The following is a 20,095-nucleotide window of genomic DNA, read 5'->3' as shown; positions in this document are numbered from 1 at the left end:
TAGCCTTCTACAAGCTTCCCACAATAAATTGGGTGCATTTTGGACCATTCCTCCTGACAGAGCTGGTGTAACTGAGTCAGGTTTGTAGGCCTTCTTGCTCGCACACACTTTTTCAGTTCTGCCCACATATTTTCTATGGGATTGAGGTCAGGGCTTTGTGATGGCCACTCCAATACTTTGACTTTGTTGTCCTTAAGCCATTTTTGCCACAACTTTGGAAGTATGCTTGGGGTCATTGTCCATTTGGAAGACCCTTTTGCGACCAAACTTGACTGATGTCTTGAGATGTTGCTTCTGTATACAATTTAGCTGATTTCATGGATACACCATTCAATCTGATCACCCGCACAAACTACCTCACTTTGTTGCTTACATGACTTGATCCACTCTGCACTCACTCTCCTCCACTCACTCTCCTTCACTCTCCTCCACTCCGACCAGGCTAAAAGCTATCCAAGCCATTATACTCATACTTATACCACATTTGAGGATTCCAAAATATCTTCCTCGCTTATCGATGAGGCAGGCATCTGGCTTCATGTCCAGTGGTCATAATACTTTGACATGATGATGAATTGTATCCACTGCTGTAGCCTAATTTCTCCGGGGGGAAATAAATGTAATTCATAATTTTTTTTTACAAAAGTATTAAAGATGCCTGCCAGTGTTTCCCTTAGCCATGGTCTGCATTTGAAATAAACAGTTCATTTTGAAAGTTTTCAGACCCCTTCACTTTTTCCACATTTTGTTATGTTACAGCCTTATTCTAACATTAATTAAATAAACAATTTTCCTCATCAAACTACACACAATACCCCATAATGAGAAAGTGAAAACTTTTTTTTTTTTTTATGTTTTCAAATGTAATACAAATAAAATACAGATACCTTATGTACATAAGTATTCAGACCCTTTTCTATTAGACTCGGGAATTGAGCTCAGGTGCATCCTGTTTCCATTGATCGTCCTTGAGATGTTTCTACAACTTGATTGGACCTGTGGGAAATTCAATTGATTGGACATGATTTGGAAAGGCACACACCTGCCTATATAAGGTCCCACAGTTGACAGGGCAGGTAAGAGCATAAACCAAGACATGAAGTCAAAGGAATTGTATGTAGAACTCCCATACAGAATTGTGTCGCACAGATCTGGGGAAGGGTACCAAAACATTTCTGCAGCATTGATGGTCCCGAAGAACACAGTAGCCTCCGTCATTCTTAAAATGGAAGAATATTTGGAATCACCAAAACTCTTCCTAGAGCTGGCCGACCGGCCATACTGAGCAATCGGGGGAGAAGGACCTGGGTCAGGGAGGTAACCAAGAACTCGATGCTCACTCTGACAAACCTCCAGAGTTCATCTGTGGAGACAGGAGAACCTTCCAGAAGGACAAGCATCTCTGCCACACTCTACCAATCAGGCCATTATGGTCGAGTGGCCAGACGGAAGCCACTCATTAGTAAAAGGCACATCACAGCCAGCTTGGAGTTTGCCAAAAGGCACTTAATGGAATCTCAGACTATTAGAAACAATATTCTCTGATCTGATGAAACCAAGAAACCAAGATTGAACTCTTTAGCCTGAATGCCAAGCGTCATGTCGGGAGGAAACCTGTCACCGTCCCTACAGTGACTGAGAGACTCAAGGATAAGATGAACGGAGCAAAGTACAGAGAGATCCTTGATGAAAACCTGCTCCAGAGCGCTCAGGACCTCAGACTGGGGTAAAGGTTCACCTTCCAACACGACAACAACCCTAAGCACACAGCAAAAACAATGCAGGAATGGCTTGGGGACAAGTTTCTGCTGTCCTTGAGTGGCCCAGCCAGAGCCCGACTTGTACCCGATCGAACATCTCTGGAGAGACCTGAAAATAGCTGTGTAACAACGCTCCCCATCCAACCTGACAGAGCTTGAGAGGATCTGCAGAGAAGAATGCGAGAAACTCTCCAAATACAGGTGTGCCAAGCTTTTAGCGTCATCCCCAAGAAGACGTAATGCTGTATTCCCTGCCAAAGGTGCTTCAACATAGCACTGAGTAAAGAGTCTGAATACTAAAAGCGTTTTGCTTTGTCATCATGGTGTATTGTGTGTAGATTACTGGAAAATGTCAAGGGGTCTGACTACTCTCTGAATCTACTCTATGTTCATACTGTACCCCGCTCTCACTTTGTTTGTTAGCCACTATTTTAGCAAATACACTGGACTTAGCACCTCAGGTTCCACGCCCTGTTTCACACGCGCAGCCCCTCGGACAAGCTAATACCAATGCCTCTTTCAGATATTATAAAATCAATATATATGATAACAATAATTATTTAATTACCAATAATACTATATGTACTCGCTGCTCCTACTATTGGCAAAAAAAGATAAGAGATTCAGTGGTTAAAAAGGACTGTTTTATAAAGCCTCATATGAAGCAGACAACGCTGTCTTGATACAGTCAGGGGTGCAGAGAATAGTGGCAAAATGCGAGAATCAAATTCTAGAACAGTGGTATAGATTTCTGGTACTACGTGCAAAAATAATTCGCCCTGTTTGGTCCGCTATTAATATTTCAAACGTACGCTTCAAAAGGTTATTGGCCATGTACTCTTATAATCTCCAGCCGGCACAGCCAGAAGAGGAATAGCCACCCGTCAGTGCCTGGTTCCTCTCTAGGTTTCTTCCTATGTTCCTCCCTTTCTACAGAGTTTTCCCTAGCTACAGTGCTTCTACATCTGCATTGCTTGCGCTTTGGGGGTTTAGGCCGGGTTTCTGTAAGCACTTTGACAACTGCTGATGTAAAAAGGGCTTTATAAATACATTTGATTGATTGATTGAGGATTGGGCTTCATATTCACTACCACACAAACATAAAATGAAAAACGTACCTCCGATTGAATCACACTCAAACCTGGGAGTAAAATCTATGATTTTATAGTTATTTTTGTTGTACAATTATAATATTGGTGCTACTATCGGATTGTAAACGCAAACAGTTGATTTGCACTCGCCATCATGGAGTGTTTTTACACACACGCACACACACACACAAACCCGCTCTCAATCTGCCCGGCTCTGTCGATGCCATCAGTATGCAGGTGGCAGAGCGTGAACAATGAAGGAGAGGCGTGTCTCCCTCTTTACCTCCCTCCCGGCCTCACTCTCTCTCACACAGCTGAATGGGAAAGATAAGAGATGGGAGAAACCACACACAAGATTCTCTCCCTTCGCTCCCTCTCTTTTTTTTATCATCCATCCATTGATCACAGTTTTTCCACTCAATCAGGGCTAGGTGAGGGGAAAAATATAGGAAATACTTGTTTTGGTTTTCTTGCTAAATGCAGGTTTTGGTTTTTCCAGCTATTTCCCCCTTCCGGCCACTCCCTTTTCTTCCCTATGGGATGAATGCAATCACGTTATCTCTTGTTCTCCTTTCAATCTATTTTTTTATTTTTTTTCTCTCCTTCTCATTACCTCACAAGCTTATTGTCCCCCACCATGAAATCGGGAAGGAGACTGTTGATCTGTCTCCGTCCGTTAGTGCGTTCGTTAGTACATTAGTCACATGCGATATCTCAGACAGCACTGACCCTATTTTGACAAAACGTGGGTGAATGATGCATCTTGCCATAGAGATCCGGAATTTACATAATTACACTGATTGGCCAGATGGGGACGCTATGACAAGAGATTGAAAATGCAGACTTTGAAAGGTCACGCCCCTCAACCCGTTTGACGTAAAGTCATGAAATTTGGGACACAGGTCCCTGTTCTCACAAGGAACTAATTTGCCTCAGGGACCCATTAGGTCCGCCATGATAGATTTTCCACCATTATGGAAAAGGAAAAAATATCTTCTTGCACCAAATGACTTATCTGCATGGAACTTGATATTTGGTATCTATTAGAGGTCGACCAATTATGATTTTTCACCGCCGATACCGATTATTGGAGGACCAAAAAAGCCGATACCGATTAATCGGACGATTTTTTAAAAATGTATTTTTAATAATGACAATTACAACAATCCTGAATGAACACTTATTTTAACTTAATATAATACATCAATAAAATCAATTTAGCATCACGTAAATAATGAAACATGTTCAAAAACAGTGTTGGAGAAGAAAGAAAGTAAAAGTGCAATATGAGCTATGTAAGAAAGCTAACGTTTCAATTCCTTGCTCAGAACATGAGAACATATGAAAGCTGGTGGTTCCTTTTAACATGAGTCTTCAATATTCCCAGGTAAGAAGTTTTAGGTTGTAGTTATTATAGGAATTATAGGGCTATTTCCCTCTATACCATTTGTATTTCATTAACCTTTGAATATTTGATGTTCTTATAGGCACTTTAGTATTGCCAGTGAAACAGTATAGCTTCCGTCCCTCTAGTTAGCACGCTAACTAGCTAGCCTTTTCACTTCAGTTACACCAGCCTCATCTCGGGAGTTGATAGGCTTGAAGTCATAAACAGTGTAATGCTTGACGCACAACGAAGAGCTGCTGGCAAAACGCACGAAAGTGCTGTTTGAATGAATGTTTACGCGCCTGCTTCTGCCTACCACCGCTCAGTCAGATACTTGTATGCTTGTATGCTCAGTCAGATTATATGCAACGCAGGACACGCTAGATAATATCTAGTAATATCATCAACCATGTGTAGTTAACTAGTGATTATGATTGATTGTTTTTATAAGATAAGTTTAATGCTAGCTAGCAACTTACCTTGGCTTACTGCATTCACTTAACAGGCAGTCTCCTTGTGGAGTGCAACGAGAGAGAGTCAGGTTGTTATTGCGTTGGACTAGTTAACTGTACGTTTGCAAGATTGGATCCCCCGAGCTGACAAGGTGAAAATCGGCCCTAATTAATCAGCCATTCCGATTAATCGGTTGACCTCTAGTATCTATGGACAAAGGTCTCTTATCGCAATATTTTTCAGATTAGTACCTAAAACAATAATATTCACCAATAAACATTCACGTGGGTGTGATCTGGCACATAAATGAATATAAATCAGTCAAGGATATTCGTATTATAACAAAACACTGTGAAGACTCAACAAATGCAAGAGCATTCATATCGACCACACGGTGGCTCTAACGATTCAAATTTGTCTCACGTGCTCAGGGATATGAGTCTAGCTAACCCACACGATATTTCAGACTTCTGGCCCGATTTTGACTAAACTTGGGTAAATGATGTGTCTTGCCATATGACCAAGAAGGCCAACACTCATTTTGAAGTCGCAGGCAGGACTACCTCATCACATGATCATGAGTAACCATAACTGACTCATGTCCACTACACTTTCAAATGTACATTTTCACATTTTAATGTCGACTAGGGCTGTCAAATGATTCCAAAATGTAATTGACTTTATCGCAGGATTTGCTGTGATTATAATCACAATTAATAGCAAATTCATAATTTGCTCAAATTGAGCTGTAATTTAAGATTTTTTTATGCAAAAAGCATTACAGCAATATTGACGTCTTCATTTTTTCCAAAGTAACGGTTAGGAAAATCAGGTAAAACACACTTTCTTAAACCTCAAAGTCAACTTGTTTTGACATAGCATTGTTTTTAGATGTATAGATGATGTATTTTGGATGTTTTCAGTGTATTTTGAACGCTTTCAGACAATGCGATAAAAAATGTGCACAAAAATGGCAAAAAGTTAACTTTAGTTAATGTTTACTTGTTAAACGCTAGCTTCTCTGTCCTTTTCACTGGGGTTCTTCCAACGGTCACTGGCCAACGTATGCCGAAGAGAAGCGTGCACCTGCAGCAGTAACACTCCGAATGTATTGCTCAGATTTACAACATTTAAAAATTGTACGCACTTCAATTATTATACTCAGGTAGGCTGTTACCTTTTTATAGAGTGCATTATAGAATTAGTAATTTTACCACCACCTTTTCACACGTGAGGAGAATAACACAATTTCACTACCTCATGTGAACTTCCAATTCCACATGTGAAAGTTTGCCTAGCGGTTAAGAGTGTTGGGTCAGTAACCAAAATGTCGCTGGTTCGAATCCCAAGCCAACTAGTTGAAAAATCTGCCGGTGTGCCCTTGAGTAAGGCACTTAACCATAATTGCTCCAGTAAGTCGCCCTGGATAAGAGCGTCTGCTAAATGACTAACATTTAAATGTGGCATGTTCTTATGTGAAACTGCAAATTCGTTTTTCACGTATGATTGTTCATAACATGGTGAAGTGATATTTTCACAGGTAGATTTTTTTTACACATTGATTTTCACGTTATTGATTTCGACATGTGAACTTGCAATTCCCTATGTGAACGTGATATTTTCACATGAGAAACTACAATTCACATGTGAGATGAAAACACGTTTTTTTTCTGACTTGTAAAAATGTGGTTAACGTGAAATTTTATGCATGTGAAAATATGGTTTCACGTGAGGTTTAAGCTCTACATGTGAAAACGACTATTTCACATGTGAAACAGCAAATTTGACATGTTTTTTGTTTTTAAGGTATGTATGTGTATGTTACACATACATGTGATGAGTAACCTTGACTGACACCTGAAGACTTGAGTTGGCGCCTCAAGCCTAGTCATTATCTCAGCTGGCTAACACAGTCTTGTGATGGGCAGGAGATCTGGGTCACATTAATAAAATACCAACTGTGACCTGGGATCTCTGTCTATCTGTTCGTAGGTTGCCTTTACAGTGCTGTTTGACCTGGAGGCTATGCTTAAGGTCTGGTGCCTGGGCTTCACGGGCTACATCATCTCCTCTCTGCACAAGTTTGAGTTGCTGCTGGTGGTGGGGACCACCCTGCACATCTACCCTGACCTCTACCACTCCCAGTTCACCTACTTCCAGGTAATGAATACATCCACATTCACACACACACACATGCATGCACATACACACAATCACACACACACGATTATGGGGCTGCTTTTGCTCGTAAAAAATGACTAGTGATGCCACTTCTTATTTATTTTCTGTGACCACGCTAGTGATGCATGGGTTGACTCATAACTCGCAGTCCCTGCAGTTATATCTGTGGGGCGAATGGGTTTAGGGTCATTAAATATCGTGTGGTTGAAGGGCAGGTTGAATTAAGAGAAACGATACTTTAAAAAATCCATAAATGTGTAAATATTGTGCAATTTCAATAGTCTACATTGTTGTTTTTCTTTCAGTATTTTAAGCTGTTTGGTATTAGTGCATAAGTCTAGACTTTAGGGCTTAACTGTACGTGTGCCAAATTGCCTACACAGCCAATCGCCAAACGGGAAGAAAAAATGTACGTCAATCCATGGGGGCAAAACGACATTGGCGAAGTTTAATTCAATAAGACAAAAGCTATGAAAGGAGAGTTGAAAATAAAGAGAAGGGAGGGACAGAACAGTAATGTTTGGGAAAGATTTGGTGAAGCGGTAGAAGAGAGTGATAGCAGTGCCGGTTATGTTGTGTGTGATGATTGTGAGGCCCTATACAAATTCCACGGTCACAAGACGGATCTTCAAATAGGCCTATGGCATGTCAAGGGAACTGTTGTTTAGATGGGTTAAATGGAAACGGAAATCTGGAAAACTAATCAGAATAACCAACTGTTTTTTGGCAAAATCCATAGTCGTCTGATAATACTAGTCCCGTGTGAATCGACATCCCTGTGTTTTGAGAGAAAGGTCTGAGTTTTATAGCTGTTGCTCACGGTATGAGCAAGAAAAACTAACTGGGGTATTCTGGGGTAATAAATACATAACCAATGTTCTCTAGTAATACTTGTCCCGTGCGAATAGGGCTATAGCCTTAATAACTCCTGCAGAATTAAGCATTTCTTGAAGAAAAATGATACCCCAAATTTAGACAAAATTTGGACTTGTGGAGAAATATAATTTCTTTCTTTCTGCATCTTGAGAGAACGCAATGCTCCGTTAGATACGATCTGTACAGGTGCTGTCTTCATCATAAAAGCTGATCATTTTTCAACCACATAAAAAATGCATCGAAGCCAAAGTGAAATCTTATCAGAAACACGTTGGGTCGTTCTCAAAGCTTTTTCCTTACAACTGATCAAACTGATGGGCATTTGGATATTTTGCACAGAAAATGTTTGCCTTTTATTTTTCTTTATTGTATTTTCTCCCCAGTCCCTAAACATATTTTCTCTGCGAAAGATGACACAGAGAACTTTACAGATGTTAACTAGATTGAAGCAATAGCATCAATCTATTACCTTATTCTGTCTTCTAGGGCAGCATATTATGACAAAAGAGAAGCTGCTTAAATCTAATTATAGACAAGTTGACTAACAAATAGCCTACCAAAATGTTAGACATTATAAGCATAAACATATCTAAATCAGGCAAAAGAAAATACTGCACCCCCTGTCAAAAAATTGTTCTTCAGTCTTTGACTGTAGCCTATAGCGCATCTTCTATATTTGCGGGTTATGGTTGGGTGTGGGCCTCAGCTTTTCACTTTATCACATAGTCGGTCGGCTGTGGATGGGTTATTAGCAATTGCAGGCGGGTGTGGCTGAACAAACAGCTGAACAACGCACCACTAGACCATGCATTGATTATCATAATTACATGCTCATTCAATCACTGATCCAAGCATTATAACAGATTCTGACAAATGTTAATGCTATCAAATTGTATATGATGAGTTGAATGCTTTGACTGATGTTGTATTAGTCAGCACTAACATACAGGATTTGTTTGTCCCAATGCCACTAGATTTATAAACATGGATTTCCACTATTTGGTGACAGGCCTATCGTTCACATGAACCCATGATTAAACTGGCCCTACTTTTTTCGTCTTCACTGTGGTGTGTGTGAGGGAGAGACTATGTGCATGCAGCCAGAGGAGACGAGGCAGAGAACAGCAAGCAGGCAGCACCTGCTGCCGTTTCCCCGTCCTAATCGTTCACTAAATGTGGGTAATAATGTGTGCTGGCAGTTCCCTTGGTGGCTTCTGGGTGGCCTGTGTGTGTGTCTGTGTTTTTGCAACTGTGGATACTTATGTGTGTATATATATGTATGCTTGTCTGTGTGTGTATGTATGTGTGTCTCCATATATGTTTGTGTGTGTGTGTGTGCATTCATGTGCCAGTGTGTGTGTATGCATGCTTGTGTGTGCGTGCGTGCGTTCATGCCTGTGTGCGTGTTTGTACGTGCGTGTGTGTGTTTTGGTAGCATCTGTTGAGAGAAGCAGGCAGGATCAGGTCGGCTCATGTTGACAAGCCTCATTAAGAACAAGAAGCTGTGAGGGAGTCATTCTGCCATACTCACAACAGGAGAGACAAGAGGGTCGCTGCATGATTCTAACATCAAGGTGACAGGTTTAAGTCCCACAAGGTGCTGCTCACACCAATATTTCAGTTTGGAGTCCCATAAAGTGCTGAGAAAACCAAAGCTGTATGTTCAAGGCTCAACGGGCTGGCAACACCAATGTTGTGGGTTCAAGTCCCACAATGTTCTGGGAACACCAATGTTCAAGTCATATAAGGCTCTGGCAACACCAATGTTGTATGTTCAAGTCCCACAATGTGCTGGAAACACCCATGTTCAAGTCATATAAGGCTCTGGCAACACCAATGTTGTAGGTTCAAGGCTGTATGTTCAAGTCCCATAAGTTGCTGGCAACACCACTGTTGTAGGTTCAAGTCCCACAAGGTGCTAGAAACACCAAGGTTGTAGGTTAAAAGCCGATGGTGCTGGAAACACCAAGGTTGTAGGTTCAAGTCCCATAAGGTGCTGGCAACCCCAATGTTGTAGGTTAAAGTCCCATTAAGTGCTGGAAACACCAAGGTTGTAGGTTCAAGTCCCAAAGGGTTGGCAATTTTATGGGCTCAAATCTCACATTATATACTCAGTATTTTTGTAGATTTTGCAATATAAAGGTAATAGGTTCAAGTCCCGTTAGGACAACACATTATCAATACTATGGGTTCATTGTCCCTTTCGATAACAGTGTCTACTAAATTAGACTGTATTGTATTATGAAAGTCCATGAGAGGTCCATTGCTTTGGAGGCCAAAAGGTATTGTATCGAACTCCTTATTGAAGAAGAGACTGCATTTTACCCAGATGCATATATGAAGATTTAGGAAAAAGCTGCAGGCTTACCAAACCAAATTGATATGGGACAAACAGGTTTTTTTCTTTCAGGATCTTTTAGAATCCTCTGTGTGAGGAATTAGCCCAAAGAGAGAGGCATTTGTTCAGTGTATTCCTTATATCTTTTTACGATGGGGCATTTCACTTTGAAAGGTCAGACTGAGCTGATTGTCATCCGGTCTGGTCAAAATGTCACATACATTACACAAACACACACACTGTTTAATCACAGGAATGGTTACGCCTCTCCAGTATTTTACCTAAGTGCTGGCCATCTGCTAAACAGCCGGTAACATCCAGCTACTTTTTCCATTTCAAATCTTTTCAAATAAAAATGTACATTTGTTTGTCAGAAAAGTCAGTTGAGCCCTCTCCAGCAAGAATGAACCACATACGACATCTTTTAGCGATCTATTGATAAGACAGGCGCTTGTCAGTCACAAAGCAAGCGATGAACGGGAAACACTTCTGGTTTGACAGTCTGCTGTCTGTCCCACCTCCCGCTACCTGTGTGATTTGTATTCCGTCACGGCTGGTATATCGATGTTACCACACGCGGAGGATAAAATAGACTTTCCACCATCTCAACATCCCTCTAAGGCTAGCTTCCTAGCCCCGGCCTGCTAGCTGTCTGAATCGCCATGTCTCCAGCCAGCCCAACCACTCACTGGACCCCTATGATCACTCGGGTACACATGCCTTTCCCTAATATCAATATGCCTTGTCCATTACTGTCCTGGTTAGTGATTATTGTCTTATTTCACTGTATAGCCTCTAGCCCTGCTCAATATGCCTTAACTTCTTGTGACTAGCAATCCCGGATCCGGGAGCGTAATCATAGCCTCAAACGAATTAGCATAACTCAGCGGACATAAATACCCCTAGAAAATGTTCCTATTCATGAAAATCACGTATTTTGTTAATCACACTGTCATCTCAGATTTTCAAAATATGCGTTACAGCCAACGCTAGACAAGCATTTGTGTAAGTTTATCATGGCATAATGCTATGCTAGGCTCTGCTGGCAGCAGGCAACATTTTCACGAAAATAAGAAAAGCAATCAAATTAAATAATTTACCTTTGAAGAACTTCGGATGTTTTCACTCAGGAGACTCCCAGTTAGATAGCAACCATTCCATCTCCAACGACCAGTTCTGATAGTCTTTAGCCGTACCCTTATCCTACCCCTCCTCTCTTCCTCTGGTGATGTAGAGGTTAATCCAGGCCCTGCAGTGCGTAGCTCCACTCCTACACCCCATGTGCTCTCATTTGTTGACTTCTGTAACCGTAAAAGCCTTGGTTTCGTGCATGTTAACATCAGAAGCCTCCTCCCTAAGTATGTTTTATTCACTGCTTTAGCACACTCTGCCAACCCGGATGTCCTAGCCGTGTGTGAATCCTGGCTTAGGAAAACTACCAAAAACCCTGACATTTCCATCCCTAACTATAACATTTTCCGACAAGATAGAAATGCCAAAGGGGGCAGTGTTGCAATCTACTGCAGAGATAGCTTTCAGAGTTCTGTCTTACTCTCCATTCCTGTACCCAAACAATTTGAGCTTCTACTTTTAAAAACCCAAGTCTCACACCGTTGCCGCTTGCTATAGACAACCCTCTGCCCCCAGCTGTGCTCTGGACACCATATGTGAACTGATTGCCTCCCATCTATCTTCAGAGCTCATGCTGCTAGGTGACCTAAACTGGGATATGCTTAACACCCCGGCTATCCAATCTAAGCATGATGTCCTCACACAAATTATCAATGAACCCAACATGTACAACTCCAAATCCATAAACACGGGCACCCTCATAGATATCATCCTAACCAACTTGCCCTCCAAATACACCTCTGCTGTTTTCAACCAAGATCTCAGCGATCACTGCCTCATTGCCTGCATCCGTAATGGGTCTGTGGTCAAACGACCACCCCTCATCGCTGTCAAACGCTCCCTAAAACACTTTCTAATCGACCTGGCCCGGGTATCCAGGAAGGATATTGACCTCATCCCATCAGTAGAAGATGCCTAGTTATTCTTTAAAAGTGCCTTCCTCACCATCTTAAATAAGCATGCCCCATTCAAAAAATTTAGAACCAGGAACAGATATAGCCCTTGGTTCTCTCCAGACCTGACTGCCCTTGACCAGCACAAACATATCCTGTGGCGTTCTGCATTAGCATCGAATAGCCCCCAGTGATATGCAACTTTTCAGGGAAGTTAGGAACCAATATACACAGGCAGTTAGGAAAGCTAAGGCTAGCTTTTTCAAGCAGAAATTTGCATCCTGTAACACAAACTCAAAAATGGTCTGGGACACTGTAAAGTCCATGGAGATTAAGAGTACCTCATCCTAGCTGCCCACTGCGCTGAGGCTAGGAAACCACCGATAAATCCACTATAATTGAGCATTTCAATAAGCATTTTTCTACGTCTGGCCATGCATTCCACCTGGCTACCCCCACAGCAACTCCCCCAAGCCTCCCCAAGCCTCCCCCATTTCTCCTTCACCCAAATCCAGATAGCTGATGTTCTGGAAGAGCTGCAAAATCTGGAACCCTACAAATCAGCCGGGCGAGACAATCTGGACCCAATCTGGATCCTCTGAGATTCCCAAAGATTGGAATGCTGCCGCGGTCATCCCCCTCTTCAATGGGTGAGACTCTCTAGACTCAAACTCCTTCAGACCTATATCTATGCTACGTGTTACGGAGTTATGGTTCATATGCTATTTACTGTGCTTTGATTGACGATCAGTGTTGACCAATTTATAGGTGTTGAATTGACTGAATATAGTCGATAACCTATATCCTTTTACCATTCATAAATCATACAACGTAGTTATATGTCCATAGTATCGCACTGAGACAAGTAAACCAAAGATCTTGTTTGAATTCTCCTATGCTTTGTAGCCCATGTCAGGACTTCCCAGACAGTGACACTAAAGTGAATGACTGGTCAGTGTACTCTAACCTACCAAATCACATCGGTAAGCGAGACACTCATTTGGCTCCCTAATTTGCATACTGTTAGGCTTTTTAGCAATTATCTGCAGATAAATTATAAAAGTCGATGAAGATGGTGAATCCTCCCTGCAGGAACAATAGGTACTGGAGATAGAGCCTCATTCTGGTCCAAATATTAAGGATAATTTTACCTAAAATTATGTCAAATCAGAAAGATATAGTACTTAAGACTACGCTTTTTATTTCTTCAATTTGACCTTTAATTTATTTTTCAAGATGAAGTGGGCTATCTACCTAATTTTTGTTTTACTAAAATACATAATTTGAAAAACATCATTGTTGTAATTCATATCTTGTAGTAAAACTCTAAAGGCAACTTTAATTTCAACAGAAGGTGTAATGTTAAAAAAGGTTACATTTTCTCCACTTACGCAAAAATAGTAATGACCATATAGGCCTCGACAATATCCAAAATACCTAACAATACACTGAATTCATAACTCAAATAAGTAATTTAAATTGTAAAGCATTTCTACACAATACCACAATAAATCAAACTTTTTATTGCATGTATATAATGTCTCTTGACTTACATGAGCAAAACATACATAAATATTTTCATGGTGGAACATTCATTTTTATTTTTTTAACCTTTATTTAACTAGGCAAGTCAGTTAAGAACAAATTCTTATTTTCAATGACGGCCTAGGAACAGTGGGTTAACTGCCTGTTCAGGGGCAGAACGACAGATTTTTACCTTGTCAGCTCGGGGATTTGAACTTGCAACCTTCCGGTTACTAGTCCAACGCTCTAACCACTAGGCTACCCTGCCGCCCCCAGGGTAGCCTCATGGTGGGGAGGGGAAAATAAAAAAAAGAAGAGAAGGAAAAGGATGGCATGTCCAGAGTCAGTACCTCTGAAAAAAAGATGTCACACATCTCTGTCATTTACGAGTTCCAACCCGTTTTTGCTATTTAATGACTTGTTTTGTGTTTATCTAAACATTTTTTTTTTTATACATAACGTTCATACAGTGGCAAGAAAAAGTATGTGAACCCTTTGGAAATACCTGGATTTCTGCATAAATTGGTCATAAAATTTGATCTGAACTTCATCTAGGTCACAACAATAGACAAACACAGTCTGCTTAAACTAATAACACACAAACAATTATACGTTTTCATATCTTTATTGAACACACCGTGTAAACATTCACAGTGCAAGGTGGAACAAGTATGTGAACTCCTGGATTTAATAGCTGGTTGACCCTCCTTTGGCATCAATAACCTCACCAAACATTTTCTGTTGTTGCGGATCAGACCTGCACAATGGTCAGAAGGAATTTTGGACCATTCCTCTTTACAAAACTGTTTGAGTTCAGCAATATTCTTGGGATGTCTGGTGTCAACTGCTCTATTGAGGTCATGCCACAGCATCTTAATCTGGTTGAGGTCAGGACTCTGGGCCACTCCAGAAGGCGTATTTTCTTCTGTTGAAGCCATTGATTTACTTTGATTTGGGTCGTTGTCCTGTTGCACCACCTAACTTCTGTTGAGCTTCAATTGGCAGACAGATAGCCTAACATTCTCCTGCAAAATGTCTTGATAAACTTCGGAATTCATTTTTTCTGTTGATGATGTCAAGCTGTCCAGGCCCTGAGGCAGCAAAGCAGCCCCAAACCATGATGCTCCCTCCACAATACTTTACAGTTGGGATGAGGTTTTGATGTTGGTGTGCTGTGCCATTTTTTTTTGTTGTGTGTTCCTTCCAAACAACTCAACTGTAGTTTCATCTGTCCACAGAATATTTTGCCAGTAGCGCTGTGGAACATCCAGGTGCACTTTTGCAAACTCCAGACGTGCAGCAATGTTTTTCTGGACAACAGTATCTTCTTCTGTGGTGCCCTCCCATGAACACCATTCTTGTTTAGTCAACAGAGATGTTAGCATGTTTAGTCATCAGAGATGTTAACATGTTCCAGAGATTTCTGTAAGTCTTTAGCTGACACTCTAGGATTCTTCTTAACCTCATTGAGCATTCTGCGCTGTGTTCTTGCAGTCATCCTTGCAGGACGGCCACTCCTAGGGAGAGTAGCAACAGTGCTGAACTTTCTCCATTTATAGACAATGTGTCTTACCGTGGACTGATGAACATCAGAGATACTTTTGTAACCCTTTTCAGCATTAAGTCAACAATTCTTAATCTTAGGTCTTCTGAGATCTATTTTGTTCGATTCATGGTTCACATCAGGCAATGCTTCTTGTGAATAGCAAACTCACATTTTGTGAGTGTTTTTAATAGGGCAAGGCAGCTCTAACCAACGTCACCAATCTCTTCTCATTGATTGGACTCCAGGTTAGCTGACTCCTGACTCCAATTAGCTTTTTGGAGAAGTCATTAGCCTTGGGTTTCACATTTTTCCGATCTACACTGTGAATCTTTAAATGATGTATTCAATATAGACAAGAAAAATACAATAATTTGTGTAGACTGTTCTGTTTGTCTATTGTTGTGACTTAGATGATGATCAGAACAAATTTGATGACCAATTTATGCAGAAATCCAAATAATTCCAAAGAGTTCACATGCTTTTTCTTGCCACTGTATGACTGCCAATAACTTCTGGACATAAGTGAGACAGTTACTAACCTTGATTTCGACTTTAAATCTGACTTCAACTGCAACTTTCCTGTTCCCTTGTTCATACCAGACCCCATTCCTTTGTTTCATGGGCTACCAAAACGTGCCGGCATCCTGGTGAGGTTGAGCCGAAGAGAATATCAGCCAGCACTCCCCTACGTTCTATTGCCAAATGTCCAGTCACTTGAGAACAAGATGGATGAGTTTTGTTCGAGAGTCTCCTATCAAAGACTTGAAAAGCTGCAATATTATATGTCTTGCAGAGACGTAGCTGGATTACTCTAGAACAAATCAGCTACAAATCAATTGACAAATAAAAAATTATTTGTCAATTGCGCCAAATACAACAGTTGTAGACCTTACCGTGAAATGCTTAATTAAGGGCTTTTAACCAACAATGCAGTTTAAGAAAATATTTACAAAACAAACAAAAAAAGTTACACAATAAAATAACAATAATGAGGTGACTATAAAGTGACTATAAATAGATAATAAACAGTGAGTAGCAGCAGTCTAAAAACAAAAGTGGAGGGGGTCAATGCAAATAGTTGGGGTGGCCTTTTGATTCATTGTTTAGCAGTCTTATTGCTTGGGAGTAGAAGTTACTAAGGAGCCATTTGGACCTAGACTTGGCGTTCTGGTACTGCTTTCTGAGCGGTAGCAGAGAAAACAGTCTATGACTTGGGTGACTGGAGTCTTTGGGAAGAAATGTTGCCCTTCCTCTGACACCGCCTAGTTAATAGGTCCTGGATGTCAGGAAGCTTGGCACCTGTGATGTACTGGGCTTACGCACTACCCTTTGAAGTGCCTTTCGGTCGGAGGTAACCGGTCAGGATGCTCTCTGCGGTAGAACGTTTTGAAGAAATCTTTTCAGTCTCCTGAGGGGGAATAGGAGTGGTCGTGCCCTCTTCACGAATGTCTTGGTGTGTTTAGACCGTGATAGTTTTTTGGTGATGTGGACACCAAGGAACTTGAAGCTCTCAACTTGCTCCACTACAGCACAATCGATGAGAATGGGGGCGTGCTCGGCCCACCTTTTCCTGTTGTCCACAATCATCTCCTTGGTCTTCATCACGTTGAGGGAGAGGTTGTTATCATGGCACCACACTGACAAGTCTCTGACTACAGCTCAGTGTTCAACAATATTGTGCCCATAAAGCTCATCACTAAGCTAAGTACCCTGGGACTAAACACCTCCCTCTGCAACTGGATCCTGGACTTCCTGATGGGTCGCCCCCAGGTGGTAAGGGTAGGCAACAACACATCTGTTATGTTGATCCTCAACACAGGGGCCTCAGGTCTGCATTCTTAGTCCTCTCTTGTACCACATGTTCACCCACGACTGCATGGCCAAGCACGACTCCAACAACATCATTAAGTTTGCTGACGACATTAACGGTGGTAGGCCTGATCACCAACAGTGGTGTTAGACTGTCAGTGTAGTGTGTGTTAATATAGTTTGTGCATATACACTCCCTATAGGGAGGAGATCAGAGACCTATAAGTGTTGTGACAGGACAACAACTTGTCCCTCAACGTGAGCAAGACAAAGGAGATGATTTTGGACTACATGAAAAGGAGGGCCGAACACGGCCCAACACGGCCCTCCGAACACGGCCCTCCGACCGCAAGGCACCCAGTACTTCACTGGGGCCACTGGGCCCAAGCTTCCTGCCATCCAGGCCCTCTATACCAGGCGGTGTCAGAGGAAAGCCCTAAAAGTCCATGACTAGGGTGACTCCAGCCACCCTAGTCATAGACTTGTCTCTCTGCTACCGCACGACAAGTGGTACCTGAGTGCCAAGTCTAGGTCCAAGAGGCTTCTAAACAACTTCTACCTCCAAGCCATAAGGCTCCTGAACATCTAGTCAAATGACTACCCAGACTATTTGCAGTTCACCTCCCTTCTCACCCCCTCTTTACACAACTGCTACTCTCAGTTGTCATCTATGCATAGTAACTTTAATAACTCTACCTACATGTACATATTACCTCAACTAACATCCTGACTGGTGGCATCACTGCCTGGTATGGCAACTGCTTTTCCTCTGACCGCAAGGCACTACAGGGGGTAGTGCGTACGGCCCAGTACATCGCTGGAGCCAAGCTTCCTGCCATCTAGGACCTCTATATCAGGCATTCTCAGTGGAAGACCCTAAAATTTGCCAATGACTCCAGCCACCCTAGTCATAGACTGTTCTCTCTCCTACCGCACAGCAAGCGGTACTGGAGCATAAAATCTAGGTCCTAAAAGCTTCTTAACAGCTTCATCCCCCAAGCCATTAGACTCCTGAACAGCTAATCAAAGGGCTACCCATACACCTCTTTTACTCTGCTGCTACTCTCTGTTTATAATCTGAGTGTCTCTGTCCAGTGTCTGTGTTCTCTTGTCCATCTTAATATTGTATTGGTCTGTCTGAGATATGGCTTTTTCTTTGCAACTCTGCCTAGAAGGCCAGCATCCCGGAGTCACCTCTTCACTGTTGTCATTGAGACTGGTGTTTTGTGGGTACTATTTAATGAAGCTGCCAATTGAGGACTTGTGAGGCGTCTGTTTCTCAAACTAGCAACTATTACTTGTCCTCTTGCTCAGTTGTGCACCGGGGCCTCCCACTCCTCTTTCTATTCTGGTTAGAGACAGTTTGCGCTGTTCTGTGATGGGAGTAGTATACAGTGTTGTATGAGATTTTCAGTTTTTTGGTAATTTCTCGCATGGAATAGCCTTCATTTCTCAGAACATTTCTCAGAACAAGAATAGACTGGCGGGTTTCAGAAGAAAGTCTTTGTTTCTGGCCGTTTTGAGCCTGTAATCAAACCCACAAATGCTGATTGCTCCAGACACTCAACTAGTCTAAAGAAGGCCAGTTGTATTGCTTCTTTAATCAGGACAACAGTTTTCAGCTGTGCTAACATAATTACAAAATTATTTTCTAATGATCAATTAGCCTTTTAAAATTATAAACTTGGATAAGCTAACACAATGTGCCATTAGAACATTGGTTGCTAATAATGGGCCTCTGTACGCCTATGTAGATATTCCATAAAAAATCAGCCGTATCCAGCTACAATAGTCATTTACAACATTAACAATGTCTACAATGTAATTCTGATCAATTTGATGTTATTTTAATGGACAAAAAATGTAATTTTCTTTCACAAACAAGGACATTTCTAAGTGACCCCAAACTTTTGAACGGTAGTGTATATGCACAAACTATATTAACACACACTACACTGACAGTCTAACATAAAACCCACACACGTTCACACATGAAAACACATACACGTATACCAACAACACAAACACACATACATTCACACTCACACATACTTTTCCACTCATCATATGCTGCTGCTACTCATTTTACATGTACATTTGAGTAATTTAGCAGACACTCTCGACCTACAGGAGCAATTGGGGTTAAGTGCCTTGCTCAAGGGCACATCCTCAGAGTTTTCACCTAGTCGGCTCGGGATTTCAAACTAGCGACTTTTCGGTTACTAGCCCAACGCTCTTAACCACGAGTCTCCGTGCCGCCCTTCTCTGTTCTTTTTAAAAAAAAACTATTGTTATTATTTACAATCCTGATTCCTTGTCACTTAACCCTGCCTTCATGTTCATATATATCTCAAATACCTCATTCCCCTGCACATTGATCTGGTACTTGTACTCCATGTATAAACAATTCTGAACATCTTCCTAATATTGAGTTGCACTCCCTTTACCCCGCAGAACAGCCTCAATTGGTCGGGGCATGGACTCTACAATTTTTCAAAGGTGTTCCACAGGGATACTGGCCCATGTTGTTTCCAATGCTTCCCACAGTTGTGTCAAGTTGGCTGGATGTCCTTTGAGTGGTGAACCATTGTTGATACACACTGGAATCTGTTGAGTGTGAAAAAGCCAGCAGCGTTGCAGTTCTTGACACTCTCAAACCGGTGCGTCTGGCACCTACTACCGTACCCCGTTCAAAGACACTTAAAATATTTTGTCTTGCTCATTCACCCTCTGAGTGGCACACATACACAATCCATGCCTCAATTGTCTCCAGGCTTAAACATATATATATATTTTTTTTACCCAACTCCTCCCGTTCATTTACAGTGATTTTGAAGTGGATTTAAAGTGATATCAATAAGGGATCATATCTTTCACCTGGATTCACCTGGTGGTCAGTCGATGTCATGGAAAGAACAAGTGTTCCTAATGGTTTGTACACTCAGTGTAAAGCTTAGTTGTTGTTTATTTTATTATTCTGGTTTTTATTACTTTTTTTCCATGGTTTTTTACTGCATTGTTGGGAAAGGCTCGTAAGCAAGTCTGAAATATATAGTCAACTTTCATTTCTAGCTAATCATTTATTTATAGTAGTGTGGTTGTGCTG

General features: G+C 41.5%; 1 protein-coding gene across 4 annotated transcripts in view; it reads left to right on the top strand.

The window, feature by feature from the left end:
- Nucleotides 1-20,095, top strand: part of LOC139380324 (sodium leak channel, non-selective) — a 265,187-nt gene that overhangs the window by 99,155 nt on the left and 145,937 nt on the right. For all 4 annotated transcript variants that reach the window (XM_071122925.1, XM_071122924.1, XM_071122926.1 and 1 more), the window contains one exon: nucleotides 6,684-6,851. In XM_071122925.1, the coding sequence (XP_070979026.1) occupies nucleotides 6,684-6,851 (168 nt within the window). The remainder of the gene's footprint in view (nucleotides 1-6,683; nucleotides 6,852-20,095) is intronic.

This window comes from Oncorhynchus clarkii, chromosome 22, assembly GCF_045791955.1.
Source record: "Oncorhynchus clarkii lewisi isolate Uvic-CL-2024 chromosome 22, UVic_Ocla_1.0, whole genome shotgun sequence".
NCBI lineage: Eukaryota > Metazoa > Chordata > Actinopteri > Salmoniformes > Salmonidae > Oncorhynchus > Oncorhynchus clarkii.
This window is presented reverse-complemented; position numbering and strand designations above follow the sequence as displayed.